We start from the raw sequence: 22,776 nt of genomic DNA, 5'->3' as shown, positions 1-22,776 counted from the left end.
ATGAACTCACCTTGAGTGATTTCAGTAGATGATTGTTGAAGAATGGAAGTGTTTAATTCAAGAACGCTTGGAGATGCCTTGAAGGTTTTCGAGAATCTAACATCATAGTTAGGGAGTTTGTGTAAGCAACCAAAGATTTGAGTAGAATGAAGTGAAATAATAATAGGGAGGATGAATTTTTACTTACTAAGTGTGGAAGAACACTTGAATCCAGCCTTGGATCTCGAAAATTTGTGTAGAAGAGTTTGAGAGAAAAAGTGATGTTTGTTACTTAGTGGAATGAGAGAAATGAGAGAAAATGAGGAGTGTGGTTGATTGTTCCAGCTCAAAAACGTGGGAGTGAGTGAAATTTGAGTGTAAGGGAACATTGAAGTGACATAGGTAAGGTGGGGAGGTATGGCTGGTCATAGAGTGGGTGTGGGGTGGTTGCTTGTGATCATACGTCTTTGGACTCAAAAGTCAAGAACAATGTCTTATAATAGTCTATATCCCATTTTTAGTTTAATTTTCTAAATATATGTGTGGTTGTCTATGTGTGTGCATCTCTTTAAAAATTCTGCAATTTCATCATTTTATGACCCCCATTTGCGAAGTTGAGTATTTATTTCCAAAAATGCGAAACTCCAGGGACAATATTTGAAATCTTCTGTTTTCTTCCCCAATTCGCATTCTACTGTGAAATACTTCGCATCTTCATTCTTACACCCTTCGCATCCCTTCGCATTAATCACCTTCGCATTTTCATTCTTACACCCTTCGCATCCCTTCGCATTAATCACCTTCGCATTTTCATTCTTACACCATTCGCATCCCTTCGCATTAATCACCTTCGCATTTTCATTCTTACACCATTCGCATCCCTTCGCATTAATCACCTTCGCATTTTCATTCTTACACCATTCGCATCCCTTCGCATTAATCACCTTCGCATTTTCATTCTTACACCCTTCGCATTTTAACCTTCGCATTTTCATTCTTACACCCTTCGCATCCCTTCGCATTTTAACCTAATTAATCAAATGCGATTTACAAAATTTTTCATTCCAGATGCGAACACAGTTTAGTTCTTGAACTCTAAACTTGCGAAATCAAAATTTTCATATGTTGAACCCATATGCGAATATTAACCCAATTGACTTCAAATTGATTCATAGATGCGAACACTCGATTGTTTTACTTTCGCAAAATGAGCATCAACAACTCCACAATCGAGTTTTTAAATTCTTGCAACTAACAATTTCATAGTCCTTGACTTCGCGTTTTTCTTCACGAATCATCCCTCAATCATCAATCCAAATGCGAATCAAAAACTCATATGTTCTTGCTTTATCGATTCATCGACCTAATACACAAGGTTAGTTGAGCTGACCGGTTTGACTCGTTGACTTTATTTGACTTTGAATTGACCAGAATTTGACGGTTGTCAGGTTAAAGTTTAACTGTTGACTTGTGTTGACTTTAGGGTTTTGGTCAAGACTGACTTAAGAGAGTTCAGGGAAGGGTAGAATGGTCTTCTACCTGATCTTTAGAGCTGAGACAATGAGAGAGTGTTGATCGGGGATGTTATTTGAATAATAGGAGGAGGCCAGGTCGGGATGTTGAGTACGAGAGTTCATCCGACTTCGTTTGAGGTGAGTCTTCTCACTATACTTTACCTAGAATGGTAACAGAGTTATTGTATGCTATCTATGCGATGTGTGGCACTGCATTATTTCTATGTGATTTATGATGTGTGTATATCAGAGTTAGGACAGGAAGGTCCACAGAGCTAGGACCAGAGGGTCCACAGAGTTAGGTTTAGAGTTATGTGCCAGTGTATTTGCATGCTATTTATTTTATGAGATTTATTATGATATGTGATATGCATGATTCAGAGTTATCAGAGTTAGGACCTTTGGGTCCATAGAGTTAGGGCCAGAGGGTTCACAGAGAGTTGGGACTGGAGGGTCCTACTGAGACACACTGACCAGAGGGTCAACATAGTTATAGCCTTGAGTGGCTAATATGTGTTAGAGTGGTATTTTGGGGAACACACTAAGCTTCGTGCTTACAGTGTTTTGTGTTATATGTTTAAGGTTTTCTCAGGATCACGGGACGACACCGGCTCGATTGTACACACCAAAAGAAGCGTTGGTTTTGAGGATCCTGGTCTATTAATTGATTGAACAAAAGAGTCTTGTATTGTAATTTAAACAAAAGGGAGATTTTTATGAAAAGTGTTAAAGAGATAAACGATTTTAAATGAAAATTTTGTTTTAAAAATTTCGGTGTTACAAGTTGGTATCAGAGCCTTGGTTTGAGGGATTCGGATGCACCTTCGGGTAATCTGGACTCAAACTGAGGAAGTAAGAAGAGTTTTCAAAGAAATGATTTTCTAAAAGTGAATAAGAGTTCAAAGAGAAAGCAAGAAAGAGTAGTGTGTACAATCAGCTAGAGCCCGAACGGTGATTTCCCAAAATACCCTTACTTTTGTATTATGAGATATTATGCATGCTAGAGACAGGCTAGGTATTTCATATCTTAGGACTAGAGTGGCCTGATTTGTGATGCCTTAGCCTAGGAGTTGCTGTTATATGTGATGTGCTTTTGAGAATGTGATGAGTGAGAGTATTCAGTTGGAATCCTTTTATGGAATTTGAGTAGAGGGGTAATCTAGGAGAGATGACTAGATTAGTATTGTGGTGCTTATCGAAAGAATAATTAGAACCCGCGAGGGGTGGAGTTGTAGAGTTTGGTGGTACTTTCGAGAATGAGCAGAGCAAGAGGAGTTACCACCCAAAGTGAGTTCTATGTATTCTTCGATGCCCGAATGTTGCTTGCTTCGTGCTTTGTGGAACTCTCGATGATGGGAGTCAGCTACCAAGTGAATATGACGATATGCAGGAGGTAGATGGTTAGAATCATTAGGAGCTCTTCAGTAGCTGATGGCGGAGAAGTGGGAAGACCAAGGAAGGGCCTAGGGGGTAACCTTAGCCAGATGAGTACGCTGGCAGAGTAGAGCATTTCGCTGAGGAGCGAGCACGCGTGTCAGAATTGGGAAATGAGAAGGTTGAGCAGCTACTTAGGAGCTCTGGGATGGTCCGTGTGGAAAGTATGGGTAGATATGGCAGGTAGTATGGGCCCGTACTACCAAAAGCAGAGGACCTATACTCAATATAGGGAGTATTATGAAGGTTCTAAGGAGCAGATTGAGGAGTGATGTTATGGTTCGAGTACCATACATCGAATCAGATTGAGGAGTGATGTTATGGTTCGAGTACCATACATTGGAGCACATTTAGGAGTGATGTTATGGTTCGTGTACCATGCATCGGAGCAGATTGAGGAGTGATGTTATGGTTCAAGTACCATGCATCGGAGCAGATTGAGGAGTAATGTTATGGTTCGAGTACCATGCATCGGAGAAGATTAAGGAGTGATGTTATGGTTCGAGTACCATATATTGTAGCAGATTGAGAAGAGATGTCATGGGCTGAGTACCATGGTTCTTAGCAAATGATGCTTGTGATTCTCCGGTTGTCTGGTCAAGATTGATTTGTGGAATTTGGATATGATGGGGTTTTAGGCATGAGGGCCATGATTGAGTCCGAAGAGGCATCCCTTGAGAGGGAGGTCGAGAGCATTTCAAAGTAATTTGGTAAGATGTCAGATATAGTCGGAAGACTCAGGGATTAGTAGTGAAGGTATTTATGGGGGATTACGGTCTGAGTGAGCAATCAGCCGATGGAGGAGATGTCACCTTCTGTGACCTGATGGGTGCTATTTATGTTTCCTGTGGGAAGTAGGAGAGGCATGGGATTTCAGTTTTGGGTTTAGGAGTAAACCCTACGGGTTGACATTGATGAACATTTTTCCACCAGAGTATTAGGCAGCTTGTCTGCCGCGAGGAAATGATCTACCATGAGCAGGTAGTTAGTGGGGACTGAGATGGTCAAGGACCACATTACACCTTAATTGAGTGTAGTAGGGCATGTGGTAGCAGTATCAACGAGTAATCCAGTCGAGTATTTGCACTTTGTTTAAGTCGATTAGTGGAGCGTGTGTGGTTAACCGGCACATTAACTCGTATTTAACAAGGTAGGCAAAGGGTAACTTAATGTTTATCATAGTATCGATGGAGCGTATGTGGTTAACCGGCACATCGATTGAGGGGTAAACACTTAAGGGTACCAAGTAATTTGCATGGTTACTTCACACCTTGTTTTGTGATCCTCGAAATCCCAGTCAAAAAAGCTGAAGGGCACACTCGAGATTGAAACATGCCATTGAATAGTTCAATGAATCTCAAAAGATCTAAGAGTTTCAAATCCAATTAAAACCTAATAATATATTTCGTTTATCTTGGTGGAAATGGGTGAATCGTCATTCACCTACCTTCAAATATTTTATAGCTTGGATTACGGCATCCCTCTTCTAAGTTATAAAATAGTTTGTAGGGTCTTAGCCTTAATATTTCATATTGGGTGTCATATTAAGGACTTTAGATCAACTATCTTGAATATCTCCCAAAAAATGTCTGGTTTAGAAATCTATGATCTTCCCAAATCTATTGAAACAAGCTTTCCTAAATGAAGATGATATCCCATGGAAATCATACTTCTTTCACCTCCTCCAATTATTCTCCCTAACCCACAAGTTCTAGAAAAGTTTAAGGTCACTCAATCCTTATTGGCAAGTAATGGTCTATGTGTGATCACATCTTGGAGATGTAGTCACATATTGACAAGTCGGGAGAGTTGGGTGTCAAAGTCTTGAGAAAGTTGGTGGCTCAATCACTTTCTAAGTCACATAGTGAGTTCCTTGGGGACTCCTATGAAACAGACTATGACAAGACCCTTAATGATCTTATCTATTTGCTAAGATCAACTTCCTAAAACTTTATTGACATTGACAATAATGACAATGGATATCCAATAAAGCTCTCTCTTCCCAATGGAGAGGGTTTGGCCATAGTCAACTCGGTTGACCAAATGGTAAAGAGAGAGGCTAAGTCTGAGATAGTACCATTATCAAGGGTCCATTGCCAAAGGAAGGGGCATTAGTTGAGAAGCTTCCAAATTTACCTAAGGATGGTAAAGTCAATAAGTTTGACTCTATTTCAGGTAAAGTCCACTATCTAACTCTGCTAAGTTTATATTCTGATATTCTTGATACATGATGTGACTGGGTCACATGGTGATGTTTTAAGAATAAAAGAAAAGTAAATAAACTTAAAGAAAGAATATGTTGAATCTGACCGTGAAGATGGATTTCTATAGCATAGTTTGAAGATTGGATTTTTGAGCTACTTCTTAGGAGTTATGAGATATTGCTTAGGAATAGATAACAACAAGTTTTCATATGGATTGTAAGGATAAGTTCTTCCGCAAAGTTTTTTAAATTAAAAGGAAAAAATTCTAATTTTATTTATTTTAAAATATCCTTACAATGACATCTGTGAAAATTTTTGTTGCTTATAAGATTCCATTAATAACAAGAGTGGAAATATGACATTGATTCTTTCATTTGTGGTAATGTCTAAATTTACCAAATGAGGAAAGATTCTCATCACCCAAGCTTCAGTAGGATAGAAACTTGGAATCATGCAAGTTGTATAGCATGATGAATGAGAACTTTCAAGTATTGGAAAATTAAGACTAATTACTTGTTCACATGGATGTGTGAGTCAAGTGAAGGACTAAGGGATCGAGTACACATTATTGAGCACTGGTCGAGTCCACCACAAAAGATCGATAAGACTATTTGTCATAGTCTACTAAAGCTCAGTAAATATGATTATACTTACAAGCTTAAGTGTAACTCTGAGACATTGGAAAAGGTTCCAATGTAAGGCAGAGCAAATAAGAAGAATCAACTTAGGCAGAAAGATAAAAGTTTCTCAAATCTGGAAAGATAGGAGAGTACTTTAGTATCATGTACAAGGTCATCTTAATGATTTTGAGACCTTATCACAATTCATCCTCTAAGTACATTCTGATAGTTAAGAAGCGGAGTTATGAATTGTTGAAGTGGTTAAATCAAGAAGATGATTCATACTTCATTCCAAAAGAATTCATAGAGTTATACTCTAAGATTGTAACTTGAGTGACATGTCTTAAAGAAGGTTTAAAACACTTGTCAAATGTAAGAGTAAAAGTTTTGTACTCTTGTACATTAGAAATTGGTAAGTTGTGATGTTTTGGATAAAACAAAGAACAACTAAGGCCAATTGTGTGAAGTGTTTGTCTTGGTTAGAATCCACACTATCTCTTGGATGTTTGACAAGGGAGTCTTATAGGTCAAGAGGACAGTGGGAGTCTTAAAGGTCTTGAAAGTCTCAAGAACTAATCAATAATAGAACCTGAATTTCTTCAATAGCACACGACTTGAGGTTTATAACCTATCGGATTGACATATTTTGTGCCCATTCTAGTTAAAGTTGGCTTTGCATATGAGTTCTTAGAGTTCTCAATGTGTTGCACAACAACTTGGAAGCAATGGCAGGCCCTTGAGCTGCCATGTGGCAAGTAGTTAAGATTAAGTTCAGTCCATATGAGTTTGGATTTGTCATTATCCTTGTCTTGTGACTATGGTTTTGACAATTCACATGGATAAGAACACATACACCATTAAATCTAAGTGTCATAAGGTTTCTCTCCGATTCATGAAAATGATGGTGAGGAAACACTTTCACTAAGTAGATTTTAGCTAGATAGCAATTGTGATATTTGCATTCTCAAAGTTGTTAGTGGAGCGTGTGTGGTTTACCGGCACACTAACCTGGACTTGTGAGAAGTGGCAAAGGTTTAAACAATTGAGACTATGATTACGACATCCTTTTTCATAGTTCTTAAAATTGTTTAGACACACCTGTGAGTTATCTAAGATAAAGTCTATGATATTGATAAAGTTTTATCAAAGCAATCTAGTATCAGAAATCTGAACTTTGGTAAGAAAGTCAATAAAGTATTGATTTTTAGAAGTCCAGTCAATTTCTAGATACATGTCAAAGCTAGTGGGAGCATAAGTGTTATGCTAATAATCATCATGTTAGTGGGAGCATGATAATTATGATAAGTATTGCAAGTTAGCAATGTTAATTATAGAAAACAAAAAGTTTCAATAGGGAAAAAGTTGTTTTGCTATAATTAAGGGAGAGGAAATTATACTTCATCTCAAATCTATAAGCTTAGATCGTGAGGTTTTAATCATTTAGTCAAGGATATATATATATATATATATATATATATATATATATATATATATATATATATATATATATATATATATATATATATGAATTTCATGTTGGAATGGCTCAACATAAGGAAATTCTATATATGGGTCCATTATTTGCGTTCTAAAATTCAATTATGATTATGGCATCCCTTTTCATAATCTGAATTATGAGAACTTGGCAAATTGAAATGGAAATAGTATAGCAAAAGACTGGTTTAGTCTTTATGTGAGACATCATGAATCGTGTCCCATATGCTTCGGATATAGGATCTATACATGTGTTATATTCATCCTTTCTAAAATTTTCCAAATGCCTGGGGCATTAATAAGGGAAATGGTTTAGAACTGGATATGACTAAAAGGATTAAATAATTGTCGAGGACAATCTAAGGTTTACCAAAGATTGGTTGCTCAAGGACAGTTGGAAGTATAGTGATAATTTTGGAAGGACCATATTGAGAGGAGGTAACTCTTGTTCATAAGTGATAATCAAAATGGAATATGGAAATGTTTCAAAGTTAGAAATTATTCAATTTGTGTAAGATTAGGAAACTTAATGCAAGAAGGATGTTTCCAAGGAGTTGATCTCTTTTGGAATACTCTGTAATGATTGTTGCCAATTCTTTGTGAATTTGTGCATAATCATTACAAGAGGATCAATGCATATAACTTTGTATTAAATGACATGAATTTGGAATTCTTGCATTTGCATTAAGGAATTGGGACGGTGAAAAGAGGATCAATGGAGTTATGTTCAGTTGATCTATTTCACAAAGTAAAGATCATAGACAAACATAGTATGCATACTTGGTGTGTTTGGCATGACTAGAGTTTAGAAAACATAGTGTACATGCTTGGAGCATGGGACAACTATTGTTTTAAATTCAAGAATAAAGTTGATAGCTGAAACAGTATGCAATGAATAATGTGTAATCATATAATGATAAATAAAAGGTGTTTTATTTATATTCATAAGTTCTGAGACCATATTGGCTTCGATTATTATTATGTTTCATTTTGCATGTTTTGACTTCCAGAATAACTAGGTCGTTATTCCTGATTCACTAAGTTATTCATACTATCCACAGTCGATCATATGTTGGAAGTAGATATGAATCAAGACTGTCATGGGTTGGCTTGTAGAGGTCTAAGATGTTGGACAAAGGGCTACAACACTCATGAGTTCTCATAAGTTCTGAGTATTGGATTCAACCCGCGCTCATTGGAATCACTTCATCGATTTTATCACGAGTGATCATGAGACAATAATATCTTATATTCTTCAAACCTAGAGATATGAGTTGTTACTATGAGTTGATAGTACATTGATTTCACGAAAACGCATTGGTAACTCGATGTTATAAAACGTGCCTTTGTGTATGATTCAACAAGTAGTAGAACAAGCCATATGAGTCGAAGTTTATCCATTCCTTTTACCTTCGGGATAAAAGCGATATCTGTGGGCCCCTCGATGATTTGATGATGACAAATGGAAGTGCTCGGCCGGGCCAGGATTGATTTGATTTTTTCAATTAGTCAGTCGTCATAAATTGGATATCGGGAAACAACAGATGGACAGAGAGAATGATTTACAATCCATGTCTCAGCCCATATTATATCTAGAACGGAGGAATATATGATCCATTATCTAATGGACAAGTCATTGACAAAGGTCAGAGTTCATCTACAAGGTCAGAGTTCGACAGAAGCTTTTAAGAGCTACGATTGCCAGTCGGTTCTTGAAGTCATACACAATAATAGTTTTAGACTTATCCAAGTGGGAGATTGTTGGATTAATGTCTAAGTCCATAACTATAATTGGTAAGACTTGACCCGACCCAACATGGTCCATTTGGGTTGCATTGCATCATGCATTTGGATAGACTATAACGAGAGAAATAACACTTAAGGATTATTTAATATATTATAAGTTCTAATATATTAATAGGATTATTTAATAATATTGATCAAGAATTAATTTAGAATTAATTAAGTGATCAAAAGAAGACTAATTAAATATATGGGTTGATTGTGTAAATCATCCATACTTGTATAGTGGGCTAATGCTCCATGGATTATCAAGTTGGGCTAAAACCCATAGGATGCTCCATGGATGCTCCATGGTGTATTTGAACCCATGGATCCAAGGAAATGGAAAGCCATGACAATTAAGGGTTTACCCTAATTGTAACACTATATAAAGATCATATTCTTGGGAAAATCGGCCACTATGAGTGAGTGATAGGACTAGCCGATTTTCATGAAGTGTAGAATTCTCTCAAGTTATTCCAAGTGTATTTGGTGTTGTGTGAACCATTTAAGGTGTCACACTTGAGGCTCTAGGCACTCAAGCTTCATGAAGACATTCTACATCAAAGAGGTATGTATTCTATCTTACTATAGTCATTGTTTTGTATGCTAGATTAGGATAATACCTTGGTTGTTCATATTTGCATGTATGATAGAGAAAACATAGATCCAAGGTATTTAGGGTTGCATGTACACTTAGGAGAGTTAGAATGCTCAAAACCCAACATTTTCTTGGTCTTGAGGATCAATAGGGATTTTAAAGTATCCTAAAAAACCATCTAAAGAGCAGTAATAAAGGTGACCGGATAATCTTTCAAGCATTTGGTCAATAAAGGGTAAAAGGAAATGGTCCTTGAAAGTGGCATCGTTTAGTTTGCGATAATCGATGCACACATACCAACCGGTTACCGTTCTCTTGGGAATAATCTCGTTCTCTTCGTTTGTCACCACCGTTATGCCTCCTTTTTTAGGTATCACATGCACCACACTCACCCATTGGCTATTTGATATTGAGTAAATAATACTGGCATCCAAGAGTTTGACTACCTCTTTCTTGACTACTTCTAGCATGTTCGGGTGTAATCTCCTTTGGTGTTGCACCACTGGTTTAGCTCCCTCTTCTAAATTGATTTTATGTGAACAATACATCTTTCAGTATCTTCGGATGCTATAAGTGTTGTTCTAGCCAAGGATCTTGATGGCGAACAACAACCTTTTACTATGTCAGTAAAAGTCTTTTAGATCCTGAAACTTTGTACTCTCTCCTTGAAACACTTATACTTGCACTAGTTACAACTTCTACCTAATTAAGACATTATTTTGAAACTCATACTATACATGTCAAATCTCACTATCTAATTAAGAATGTCATGAGAAAACCAGAAATGTCAGGCATAATGACTAACCGTTTAAGAATGTCATGAGAAACTAAAATTGTACTATCTCCTTGTTCGAGTCCATGATGGGAAGACTTTTTTTATTTTGGTTAGATGTTTGGTTAGATGATAAGCCTTTAGCTTCTACATTGCATCGTATTTTTGCCCTTGATTCTTGCAAGGAAGTCACACTTAATAATAGATTAGATGTAGATGTTTTTACTTCCTCTCTTCATAGATTACCTAGATGAGGCTTGAAAGAGATGCAATAGAATGATCTTCTATCCATAATTGCTTTGGTTAGTCAGTCTCCTTCTCCTAATAGACTTGGATTGGTCCTTTGATCCGTCTGATTAGTTTATAGTGTCCTCGACGCGTTCTTTTATTGATGTTGGGTATCTTATGTGTGGGGATTTAGCTACTCGATTCAATTCTTGGATTCCTATAAAACTTAATGTCTGGTTATGGAGAATCATTCTAGGGAGAATCCTGATGAGAAAAAGACTATCGGCTAGAGGTTTGGAGATTGACTCGATTTTATACCTAGATTGTCATTCTCAATTGGAGAGTATTTTCCATATCTTTATCAATTATCCAATGCTTAAGGATATTTGGGTACGAATCGCTAATTGGTGGAGTGTTGATCTTCCAAGGGATCGTACAGTCTTGAGTTTTATCACTTGGGTGGATTCTTTTGTTGGGCGCCATCCTAGTCTGCAAGGCCTTTGACGCGATGATCATTACAACTTTTTGGTCTTTATGGAGCGTTCAGAATAACTTTGTTTTTGATTCGGTGTTACCCAAGACATCTTCTTTATTTTATGATATTATTAGCATTTCTTATTTCTGGGTTTCTAATAGGTGTAAAAAAAACTAGGCATCAGTCGCAACCAGTCTCAATGAATCACAGAAGGATCGAGTGTATCTCCACACCATTCTTTGTGAAAAATAAAAAACCCTTGCATCTCCGGCGACTTCAGACATCTTCGTCGTTGGTTCCAGCGGGATCAAACGCCATTGATCTTTTTCCCTTCTCTTCTCGTCTTCTTTGGTTTTTCTTGTTGATTCTCGATGGTTGGTAATGAACGGGGGCATCAGTTGCAATCAGTCTCAATGAATCACAGAAGGATCGAGAGTGTCTCCACGCCATTCTTTGTGACTAATTTCCCTTTAGATGCAAATGTCAAGACCTTATGGGATACCTGTGATAAGGTTGGTAAGTTGGTTGATGTTTATGTTTCTAGGACACTATCAAAACTTAGTAAGCGATTCGCATTTGTTCAATTTATTGAAGTTAAAGATTTGAATGGGATCATATCATTTATTTGCTTCTATGGCTCGTTTTAGTTGAGATGTTAGTAACAAGGGAGTATCGAATAAAAAGGAGAAGGTTGCTTCTCATAATTTTGTTAAGCAGGTGAAGAAGATGAACGTGGATGTTGTTGCACATTCTAGTTCGTATGCAAATGTCTAAAAGGGTCAGGGGTTGTGACAACTAATAAAGGCTTGGTTCCTAAATGTATTTTACACGGATAGGAGATCGATAACCCATTGTCATTGACAGTATCAGTTTTTGGCAAGCTACGGGATATTAGATTGATTCCGAAGTTGTGTATTCTCTTGAAAGAAGAAGGTTTTCCGGAAATTGTCATTAAGTATGTTGCTAGTGATTGGGTCTACATTTCTTTTGTATCGGAAGCTGCTTGTACACGGTTTAAGAAATCTGAGGTGGTTAAGGATTATTTCTTATGTGCGATTAAGACTGGGAAACCTTTTTTGATCCAATATATGATTAAAGTGGTTGCTCAAGTTGTTGAATATAAGGTGGTGGTGCGTTAAATTTCAAATTGGGAACCGAATATTATGGAGGAGGGAGAAATAGGATCGGATATTTCGAACCTATCAGGGGGAGAGGAAGAAAATTCTTGTTTTAATGATGATGTGAATGCTTTTATTGATGTAGAGAATAGCGATAAGGTTGATGAGGGACAAGAGAACTCTTTTAGCATGGATAATACACATATTAATGGTGTTAGAGGAGCTGGATTTGTTGATACAAAAGGAAGATTTTTCCAAACAAATAATAAAAGAAAAGGTAATGGAGCTGTGGATGGGGGGTCATTTCTGTCAAACGTTGATGTCACTGAAAATAAATGTAATCCGGTGATGCCTTCTGCGATTATGGAAGATGGTTGTGATGTGCAGGGTGATTCACCCTATTTGGTAGATAATGTGGAGGGGGAGGGGGAAGCCGAATCACCATCACAACCTCCTGATTATAGACGAGATCAATCTTCTACGTCTCATGGATCTTCTAAGATCCTTAAAAAGAAAGTCCTGGTAGTTGTTGATGATATAAAAGATGTGTTGAATCAATATTTTGAAATGGATGGCCTTCTTGGGTATGATATGGAGACTAATAAGGAACGGGTTAAAAAGATTTTATCTAGTATTGTTGTGGTATAGGTGGATCAATGAAGTGCCTTTCTTTAAATATATGTGGTACCCGTTCTTTTTTTAAAAAGAAATTAGGTTAAGGCGCTTTGTTTATAGTTTGGAGTTTCTTTTTTGGGTTTGCAAGAAACGAGAATGACGCAAGTTGATCTTTTCAAGATCTGAAGTATGTGAGGTAATTATAGATCCGATTTTGCTAGTAGTAGTGCTCAGGGTCGATCGGGTGGTATTTTTTCTGTGTGGGACATGAACGTGTTTACTAAAATTAGTGTTACTTGTACTAGCAATGTGGTTATTGTGGGAGGCTTGTGGATTCCGTTTAATATTAACTGTTTTATGGTTAATATTTATGCTCCTCAAGATCTTGTGGGAAAGCAACATCTTTGGAGTTATCTTTTGGCATTAATGAGAAGCAATAGGGGAAACTATGTCTTTTTTGGTGATTTCAATGTCGTTAGGGAGGTGGGTGAAAGGTTCGGTTCTGTTTTTTGCTCTACTTCTGCTCAGTACTTTAACAATTTCATTGAAGATGTTGGTCTTATTGATGTGCCTATGGTTGGAAAGTGGTTTACCAGAGTTGATGTCATAGGTGCTAAACATAGCAAGCTTGATCGTCTCTTGGTCTCGGATGCGGTTTATGATTGTTTTGATCATCTTCAGGTCTTTGTGTTGGATAGGAAATGGTCGGATCATTGCCCTATCCTGATTCATTCTACTATGGTTAATTTTGGGCCTTCTCCTTTTAAATTCTTCAATTCTTGGCTTTCTTTGGAGGGTTTTGAAGATGTGGTTAAAGGAGTTGTGGCTGATTTTGTTAGTGACCCGTCTTGGAGTAAGTTTGTTGTTTTAAAAAACAAGCTTAAATTTATTAATTAAAAACTAGGATTCGGTCTTGGAATGCGGAGAATAAGTCGGCTGTCCATCTTTCTTCAACTCAGTTGTTCGGGCGATTGGTATAGATTAACAACTTTATTGATGATGGTGAATCTAGTGATGACCTTATTCGTGAAAGAAGAGAATTCTTGGAGATTTGGCGAATTTGGAAAAAGTCAGATCTTTGGATGTTGCTTAAAAGGTTGAGTCTACTTGGGCTATGGGGGGAGATGAGAATTTTGCATTCTTTCATGCATTTTTGAAAAAACACAGAAGGTAGATGATGATTAGAGGGGTTACTATTGATGAGGAGTGGATTTCGGAGCCTACTAGTATTAAGAAGGCTTTTTTCGATTTTTATGCAGGTAAGTTTCAGCCTTTTTTTGGTGTTAGTTTTGATCGTCGAAGTCCTAGATTCAAGTATTTGGATCTGATGGTTGCTTCTAGTAAGGTGGGGTTCACGGCTGAAGAGATTAAAAATGCATTTTGGGATTGTGGTGTTGATCATGCCCCTGGTCCGGATGGTTTTACTTTCCGTTTTCTCATATATTTTTGGGAGATCCTTGCGGATGATGTTATTGCTTTTGTGCAAGTTTTTTGCCAAACCAATCTTTCCGAATGAGTGTAATTCATCCTTTATTACTTTGATTCCCAAATCCGATAATCAGCTTTATATCAAGGATTATCGCCTTATTAGTCTTATTGGGTTGCAATTTAAGATTATTGCAAAATCGTTGACTAATAGGTTGGCTCCTGTTCTTCATGATATTATTGGGTTAGAGGAATCGGTTTTTCTTAAGTCCCGTCAAATTCTTGATAGCCCGTTGATGGTTAATGAGCTGGTGATGTTATTTAAAAAGAAAAAGAAAAAGCTTATGATGTTTAATGTTGATTTTGAAAAGGCTTACGATTCTGTGAGTTAGGAGTATTTGGATAAGGTCATGGGGTTTCTCGGTTTTGGTGAGAAATGGAGAGCCTAGATTCGTTGCTTGTGCTCTAATGCTAGATCTTCGATGTTGATTAATGGGAGCCCTACTGATGAGTTTCAGCTTTTCAGAGGTCTTAGACAAGGAGACCCTATTTCTCCTTTTTTATTCATCATATCTATGGAAGGGCTTCATATTGCCTTAGAGGATGTGGTTACTAAAGGGGTGTTTTGGGGTGCTCTAATGGGTTCTGCTGAGGTCTACCATCCGTATTTCTCATTTGTTTTATGCAGATGACGCGATTTTTCTAGGGGAGTAGGATGTCTCTAATATTCAGAACTTAATTTGTATTCTGAGGTGCTTTTATTTGGTGTCATGCCTTAATCTCAATCTTACTAAATAAAATATTTATGGGGTAGGGGTTAAGCCGGTGGAGATTGCTACTTTAGCTTTTTTTACCAGGTGTTTGGATGGAACACTTCCCTTTGTTTATCTTGGTATCCCGGTTGGAGAATCTATGGTTCGTCTTAAAGGGTGGCAGATTATCATCAACTGTTTTAAGAAGAGGTTATCTTCTTGGAAGGTCAAGTTGTTGTCCATTGGAGGTCGTCTGACCCTTATTAAGTCGGTTCTAGGGAGTTTGGATGTTTACTTCTTCTCTCTGTTTCGTCTTCCTGCGACTGTTTGTCACTCTCTAGAGGCTCTGAGGGCTCGCTTTTTTTAGGGAGTGGATGAAGGTCAACATCATATTCATTGGGTTAATTGGAAGTTGATTTTGAACTCATATGGTCATGGAGATCTTGGGGTTAGTAGTTTGGATGTTTTTAACCTCGACCTTCTTTATAAATGGAACTGACGGTTTCTTAATGAAAAGGGAGTTCTTTGGGTTAAAATTGTCAAATTTTGTCATGGGGAAGGTGGTGGTTTTTCGGACGATTCGAGAATAGGAAGTGGATAGGGTGTTTGTCAAAAGATTGTAGGATCCATTAATCATCTCCATGAGAATGGTTGTATCTCTTCTAATTTCATGCATAGAGTGGTGGGGGATGGGATTCAAACGAGGTTCTAGAAGGATGTTTGGTGCTTTGATATTCCTCTTAGGGAGCAGTTCGGGAGGCTCTTTGTTTTGGCCTTTAATCAAGATGCTCGGGTAGGTGACTATTGGGATTTGGGGTGGGTGGGGGGGGGGGGAGGGGGGAGGGAATTGTCATCGGCGTCGGGGGATTAGAGGAGGGGCTGAATCGACCCAATTTGATGATATTGTGGAGATATTAAATCTTATTCGCATAGGGGAGATATCGCTTAAGTGGTCTTGGGAGCTTGACCTGTCGGGCATTTTTACCGTTAAGTCAGCACGAAACTGGGTTGATGATATGACGATTCCTATGGGTAGTACGCCTACTAGGTGGAACCCTTTTGTCCCTATTGAAATTAACATTTTTTATGGCTTGTGCTTTTGGATCATATTCCGGTTAGAGCTAAATTGGTGGAAATGGGGGAGGTGATAGATTCATTATTGTGTCCTGTGTGTCATAATTCTCAAGAAAGTGTGAACCATTTGTTGCTCCAGTGTTCGGTTGCTAATCAGATTTGGAATCGGGTTGGGCATTGGCTTCACTTGGATCTTCCTATGTTTTCATCTATCTATGAAGTGGTGAATTGGGTGGATTCTAGACAAATGGTTCATATGGAGCGCCCGATTGTTGAGTCGGTGTTCATGGTGATCATATGGGTGCTTTGGACGTTTCATAATTATTAACTTTTTAGTAGCAATAAACCTAGAAAAGATAGACTCTTTGACTTTGTTGTGGATCTTTTTTTTCGTTGTTTTCGTTTTGGAATTCTAAGGTTCGTCCTCCTTAATAAATGAAGGTTTTTTTGCCACATGTCAATCTCTCATAAGTTTTGACACTTGTCATTTTGTAGTATTTTTGAAATAAATATTATCCACTTGTCAATTTTTGGTTTGTTTCAATTTTAAAATTAAAATCATATACTTATATATGTAAAGTACTAAATATCATATATATGATATTAAATTGCAATAAATATGTTTCTTTCTTTTTTATTTTAAAATTTTACATTAAAAAATATTTTTTGTTTACACTTTAATATTTAATATTTTTTTAAATCAACCCGTGTAATACACGGGGCTCACACCTAGTGATGTAATAAATGCATTAGAATTTCTTAAAACGAGTCATTGTTTAGGATAATTTAATTTAAGTAGTTTATACTTATACAATCCATTAGAATTTCTTTAAAAAAAATATTTTCAAAATGTAAGTGATATGTAGGAGTTTTGAATTTGATTTCTTTTTTAAGTTCAACTTTATGAAATAGAAGTCATTTGAGATTCGTCTTCCATAGAGTTGAAGACTTTGCATTATAAAGCGTAATAGATACGGAAGTGCGAACGTGTGTCCAATTGCAGTTGTGAAAAAGAGCTATTTTGAGTGAAGGATAAATTATTTAAAATTATTAAAAAAAAAAATTAACACATAATTATTTATTTAGATATCAAAATTAATAGAATGATAATATGATATGTACCAAAAGACTTTTAATGTGACGGTATCCGGTGTTGTTTTTCCTCATTGAGGTTGAGGGTTCAAGTCTCACATTTGACATAAATTGAATTAAGGAGTAATTTAAGAGTTGAGTTGATTTTCTGTTCCAAAAAAAAAAAAGATAATGTGATATTTATTTTAAGTGATGACATGGTTCCAAAAAAAAAGATAATGTGATATTTATTCTAAGGATGACATGGTTTAACGCCAATCAAAATAGAGACCCAACGTATCATGTAGTTGGTAAAGTGTCGTCGTAGTAGGTGCAGTGAACTCGGTGATGCCTTCCCTCCTTGAGGGGGTTCAAGTCCCGTAATGGATATTGGTTGAATTAATGAGTAATTTAGGAGTAGAGTGGATTTGTCGTTTAAAAAAAAATAATGTGGTATTTATTTTAAGCGATGACATAGTTTAACAATTAGACTCGTCGGAGCCGTGTTAGCGTAGTAGGTGCGGTAAACATGGTACCGATCAGGGGTGAGGTGGATTGGTGGCTTATGCCTACGGAAGATGTATATTACATAAAAAAAACATGGTTGTTAAGCTCCTGATCTTGTGTAACGCCCGCAGATCCGGGCTAGTCAATTTAGAGGCAATAGGTGTCAAAAATGATTTTTCGACAAAAGATTATTTAGAATGAATAGTCTTAACCAAGTTTTAGAATATGTCACAAGGTTTCCGTACATATAAAGAACGTCAAAAACGGAGGTCGTATGTGAAAGTTACGGATTTTAGAAGTCGGAAGTGTGTTGTGCGAAAATGGGTGATGTGGCACAATCTTGGCCATTGCTTTCTCCCCAAGTCTTGCCACTAGATGGTGACATGTGGCACCAAGTTCAGCCATTTTCACCCTATAAATACCACCTCTCCCACCCTCATTTTCTTCACACCTTTCCCATTCTTTCTTCTCTTTACTCTCTCTCTAGAACCTCTCTCTAGCCCCGAAATCCCCCGAAAAGCCTAGGGAACCTCCCTAGCACGAGGCGGAAGCCCCGGAGTGCTCGATGGCTCCGAGAAGAAGAGCTTTTCGGCTCGGAAACGCTGCTCCAAGCAAAGCCTGGTTTTCTATAAAACCCGCTGTTTCGTCGAAGGAAATTATTTTAAAGTAAACGAAGCGCTGTCCGAGTACCGAGTCACCACCTTCTCAGGTGAGTGCATAGTCCCTTTCATGAACATGATTTTAATACAAGTATTGATTGAAGTATTAATTATATGTTTATGTGCGAGTTAATTGATGTTGCTTGAAATTCGTGTTAAAGAACATACCTGATTATATTTGATAATTTAGGATAAAGAGTAGACCTAAATTAAAAATGAGGAATATTGGGTAGTATATTCTTACGAGTACAAGTGAGTAAAACTCAGAGAATAGAAGTTAGTATATGTCACTTATCCGGGAGTATGGATTAGACATAGTCATTGTCCCTAGTCCGAGAATATGGATTAGGCATAATCATTCGTCGTTAATCCGAGAGTATGGATTAGCTATTGTCCCTAGTCCGAGAGTATGGATTAGGCATAATCATTCATCTTTAATCCGAGAGTATGGATTAGTCATTCGTCCCTAGTCCGAGAGTATGGATTTGGTAAATTCGTTCAATTCTGATCCGAGAGTATGGAGGAGGTAAAACGACTAATCTTAGGTCCGAGAGTATGGATAGCCTCGTTGCGAGGATCGACGGGGTGGGATAAGAGTTGTTTATATATATATATATATATATATATATATATATATATATATATATATATATATATATATATATATATATATATATATGTATGGTGAAATTGTATATTTTGTGAATTTTAAACTATATATATGGTATAACATTGTGGGATTGAAATCCCTATGTGCTCACCAGGTTTCCCAACCTGACCCACTCAGTTTATTTATATCACAGGTGTTGATATGAAGTGACATTACACTGAGAGATTTAAAGAGATGTAGACCACTAGTGTGAATAATTGTAAGTTCTGTTTATGCTTATGTTCCTGTATTAACGATGACATCCCAAATGTTTTAAAATGAAATAAATACGTTTCTTCGAAAATGTTTTAATAACGTATTTACCATGTTTTTCTGGGAACAAATTCCGCAACCTTTTTATAAAATGAAGTACTCTGATTTTTATAAAGCATAAACAAAATCGGTCTTTTCTGGCCGTGATTTTGGGGATGTCACAGTTGGTATCAGAGCATTAGTTTAAACGAACTAGGAATATGGATTTATTTCTAGACTTAAACTTAGAATGCTAAGCGATGATTGTGAGGTGTGAGCACTAGATTATTTTAGGAATTGTGCCTAAAATGTTTTTATGTGCTAAATACTTGTGCCTGATATGCTGTTAGTTGTTCGGATCTATGGTCTGTTGCCGACCGGATCTGGAAACCTTATGTGTTTAGGATTCTAAACATACGACTACGATATTAGAACTAGCATATAAACGTTTCGGAGTGATAGGGATGATTTAACCATCAATCCTAAGTAAAGATCTAGATTCACCTTATTCGGTGTATAGATCAAGATGGCAAGAACCCGTAGCGGAAACGTGAATGCAAATGGGAACAGAAACCAACCCCCAGTGATTGAGCAAATACCGGTGATGGAAGCCGCCGCTGAGCCAGTCACAATGGCTGGAGTGCAAGCGATGATCCAAGCGATGTTGGATCGTCAAATGGAGGAAACTAGACGTTTGCTCCAGCAAAATCGTGAGGAAGCCACTATTCAGATCGAACAGCCCGAGTTGAACGAAGGGCAGACTGAGGAAGGAAACTACAGTGGGACTGTTGGTCAAGTCAACCCACCAATAGTTCAACAAAACAACCAAGATGACGAGGTCGGGAGGAATGGATGCAAGTACAAGGATTTTTTGACTTGCAAGCCATCGACTTTCACTGGAAAGGAGGATCCGATCGGGGTCATGGATTGGATCTCGGAGATGGAGTTAGCCTTCATGACATGTGGTTGTAAAGGGAAGCTACAGACCACATTTGCAGTGCGTCAGTTTCGAGGAGGCGCTGTACGTTGGTGGAATACCTTGGGGAAGACTCTGAGCCCTAATGAGCCTCTGCAACTGACATGGGCAGAATTTCCGGTGCAATTCAAACGAAAGTACTGCTCAGCTCAAAACCTGCTTGAGCTAGAGAACCAGTTTCTAACCCTGAAGAAGGGAAGCATGTCAATCGATGAATACACCAACAACTTCACAGAGAAGATGGAGTTCGCCTTGCGTCTTATTCCGGATGAGCTGACGAAAATCGACAAGTACGCAAAGGGACTTCCATGGGAGTACGCGGTGCCAGTGCGTCAAGCACCTACTCTAGAGGCAGCTATCTGGGCTGCCAAGTCTGTCGAAGATATGATCAAGGGAAGAGCCTCCAGCAAGATGGAGGTTGGCGAGAAGAGAAAGTTTGAAGGATCTTCAAGGTCCAGCGAGAAGAGAAAATTCTCGAAGTTTGAAGAAGGAACGCAATGGTGTGACAAGTGTAGAAAGAAGCACATCGGGAAATGCTCTAAATATAAGACATGCTTTAAATGTGGGAAGACTGGTCATTACGCCAGCGAATGCACAACCAAGAGAGAAGTCTGCTTTAAGTGTGGAGAAGAAGGACACTTCAAACAAGACTGCCCAAAGAGAGAAGGGGCTACAAAGCCAAATGTGCCACCAAAGCCAAAGGCGAGAGCATTTCAAATGATCCTTGACGAAGCAGATGACAATGCAAGGATTCAAGAGTGAAGGCTTGACATCCGAGGATCGAGTTATGGAGTAATCGTGTAGATAGTACCTCACGATGTAGCCCGTTAGAGGCATAGTCTAGGGTGAACTTGAACACCTATGTAATAGTTTCAAGAAATAATATAAAACCTTTGTTTTGTTATCTGATGTGTTAAGTTGTTGTATGGTTTTCTTGTATGGTGACTTGGAAAAACTGCGGGACAATACTTGGGACGAGTATGAGTAGGTGTGAATGGTAGTAGAGGCCTATACTACCGGAAGCACAGGACTCACACTTGGATCAGGGAAAGTCACAAGGTTACCAAGAAGCCAGTAATTGATTTCGTTTTATTCAAGTATGCCGTTACCATTGTTTCGGTAATGACTAAGAAGATTTTTGTTATCCCGACCCTAGTGGTCATATCACCTTGAGTCCGACTACGATGAGTAGGTTACGTGGTTCAGAGAACCAAGTTTGATATAGCGTCTGACTTAAACCAAACGCTTAAAAATCAAAGCGATCCATAGAAGTACCGCGCTCGTTGGTAGCTAGAAATGCTACATGTTAAAGTATGATTATATCACATTAGAACATGAAGGAAGGCTTAGACTGTTTTAGAATTTAAGAGACCTGAGTCTAAACGTACATCACATGATGATAGGTCATAATTTGGAGTCTAATATGAGGTAGAGATCAGGTGCACGATCAAGTACTGCTTACAGTCAATAAGTCTAAGAGATAGACTTGAAGGAATAAAGAAGTTATAATTATTACCTAGGATGAAGAGATGACGTATGGAGTCATTATACAATCCTTGTTTCGTTGATGATTCCGGGACGTAATCATCCTAAGGGGGAGATAATTGTAACGCCCGCAGATCCGGGCTAGTCAATTTAGAGGCAATAGGTGTCAAAAATGACTTTTCGACAAAAGATTATTTAGAATGAATAGTCTTAACCAAGTTTTAGAATATGTCACAAGGTTTCCGTACATATAAAGAACGTCAAAAACGGAGGTCGTATGTGAAAGTTACGGATTTTAGAAGTCGGAAGTGTGTTGTGCGAAAATGGGTGATGTGGCACAATCTTGGCCATTGCTTTCTCCCCAAGTCTTGCCACTAGATGGTGACATGTGGCACCAAGTTCAGCCATTTTCACCCTATAAATACCACCTCTCCCACCCTCATTTTCTTCACACCTTTCCCATTCTTTCTTCTCTTTACTCTCTCTCTAGAACCTCTCTCTAGCCCCGAAATCCCCCGAAAAGCCTAGGGAACCTCCCTAGCACAAGGCGGAAGCCCCGGAGTGCTCGACGGCTCCGAGAAGAAGAGCTTTTCGGCTCGGAAACGCTGCTCCAAGCAAAGCCTGGTTTTCTATAAAACCCGCTGTTTCGTCGAAGGAAATTATTTTAAAGTAAACGAAGCGCTGTCCGAGTACCGAGTCACCACCTTCTCAGGTGAGTGCATAGTCCCTTTCATGAACATGATTTTAATACAAGTATTGATTGAAGTATTAATTATATGTTTATGTGCGAGTTAATTGATGTTGCTTGAAATTCGTGTTAAAGAACATACCTGATTATATTTGATAATTTAGGATAAAGAGTAGACCTAAATTAAAAATGAGGAATATTGGGTAGTATATTCTTACGAGTACAAGTGAGTAAAACTCAGAGAATAGAAGTTAGTATATGTCACTTATCCGGGAGTATGGATTAGACATAGTCATTGTCCCTAGTCCGAGAATATGGATTAGGCATAATCATTCGTCGTTAATCCGAGAGTATGGATTAGCTATTGTCCCTAGTCCGAGAGTATGGATTAGGCATAATCAT

At 37.8% G+C, this 22,776-nt stretch overlaps 1 protein-coding gene across 1 annotated transcript; it reads left to right on the top strand.

The window, feature by feature from the left end:
* Positions 1–13,103: 13,103 nt before the first annotated feature.
* On the top strand, positions 13,104–14,653 carry LOC145047114 (uncharacterized). Its single transcript, XM_078995356.1, has 3 exons — positions 13,104–13,689; positions 14,096–14,322; positions 14,399–14,653. The coding sequence occupies exons 1-3, from the start codon at positions 13,104–13,106 to the stop codon at positions 14,651–14,653; spliced, it is 1,068 nt and encodes a 355-aa protein (XP_078851482.1).
* Positions 14,654–22,776: the final 8,123 nt, after the last annotated feature.

The sequence above is a fragment of the Lactuca saligna genome, chromosome 5 (assembly GCF_052625555.1).
Source record: "Lactuca saligna cultivar CGN05327 chromosome 5, ASM5262555v1, whole genome shotgun sequence".
Taxonomy (NCBI): Eukaryota; Viridiplantae; Streptophyta; class Magnoliopsida; order Asterales; family Asteraceae; genus Lactuca; species Lactuca saligna.
Note: the sequence above shows the minus strand (reverse complement) of the source record. Positions and strands in the feature narration are given on the sequence as shown.

Coding starts and splice junctions, on each gene's coding strand:
- LOC145047114 (XM_078995356.1), top strand. CDS start 13,104: ATGAACGTGTTTACTAAAATTAGTGTTACTTGTACTAGCAATGTGGTT. Junction 13,690..14,095: donor TGTTAGTGACCCGTCTTGGA/GTAAGTTTGTTG, acceptor ATTTTTATGCAG/GTAAGTTTCAGCCTTTTTTT. Junction 14,323..14,398: donor ATGTTATTGCTTTTGTGCAA/GTTTTTTGCCAA, acceptor TCCGATAATCAG/CTTTATATCAAGGATTATCG.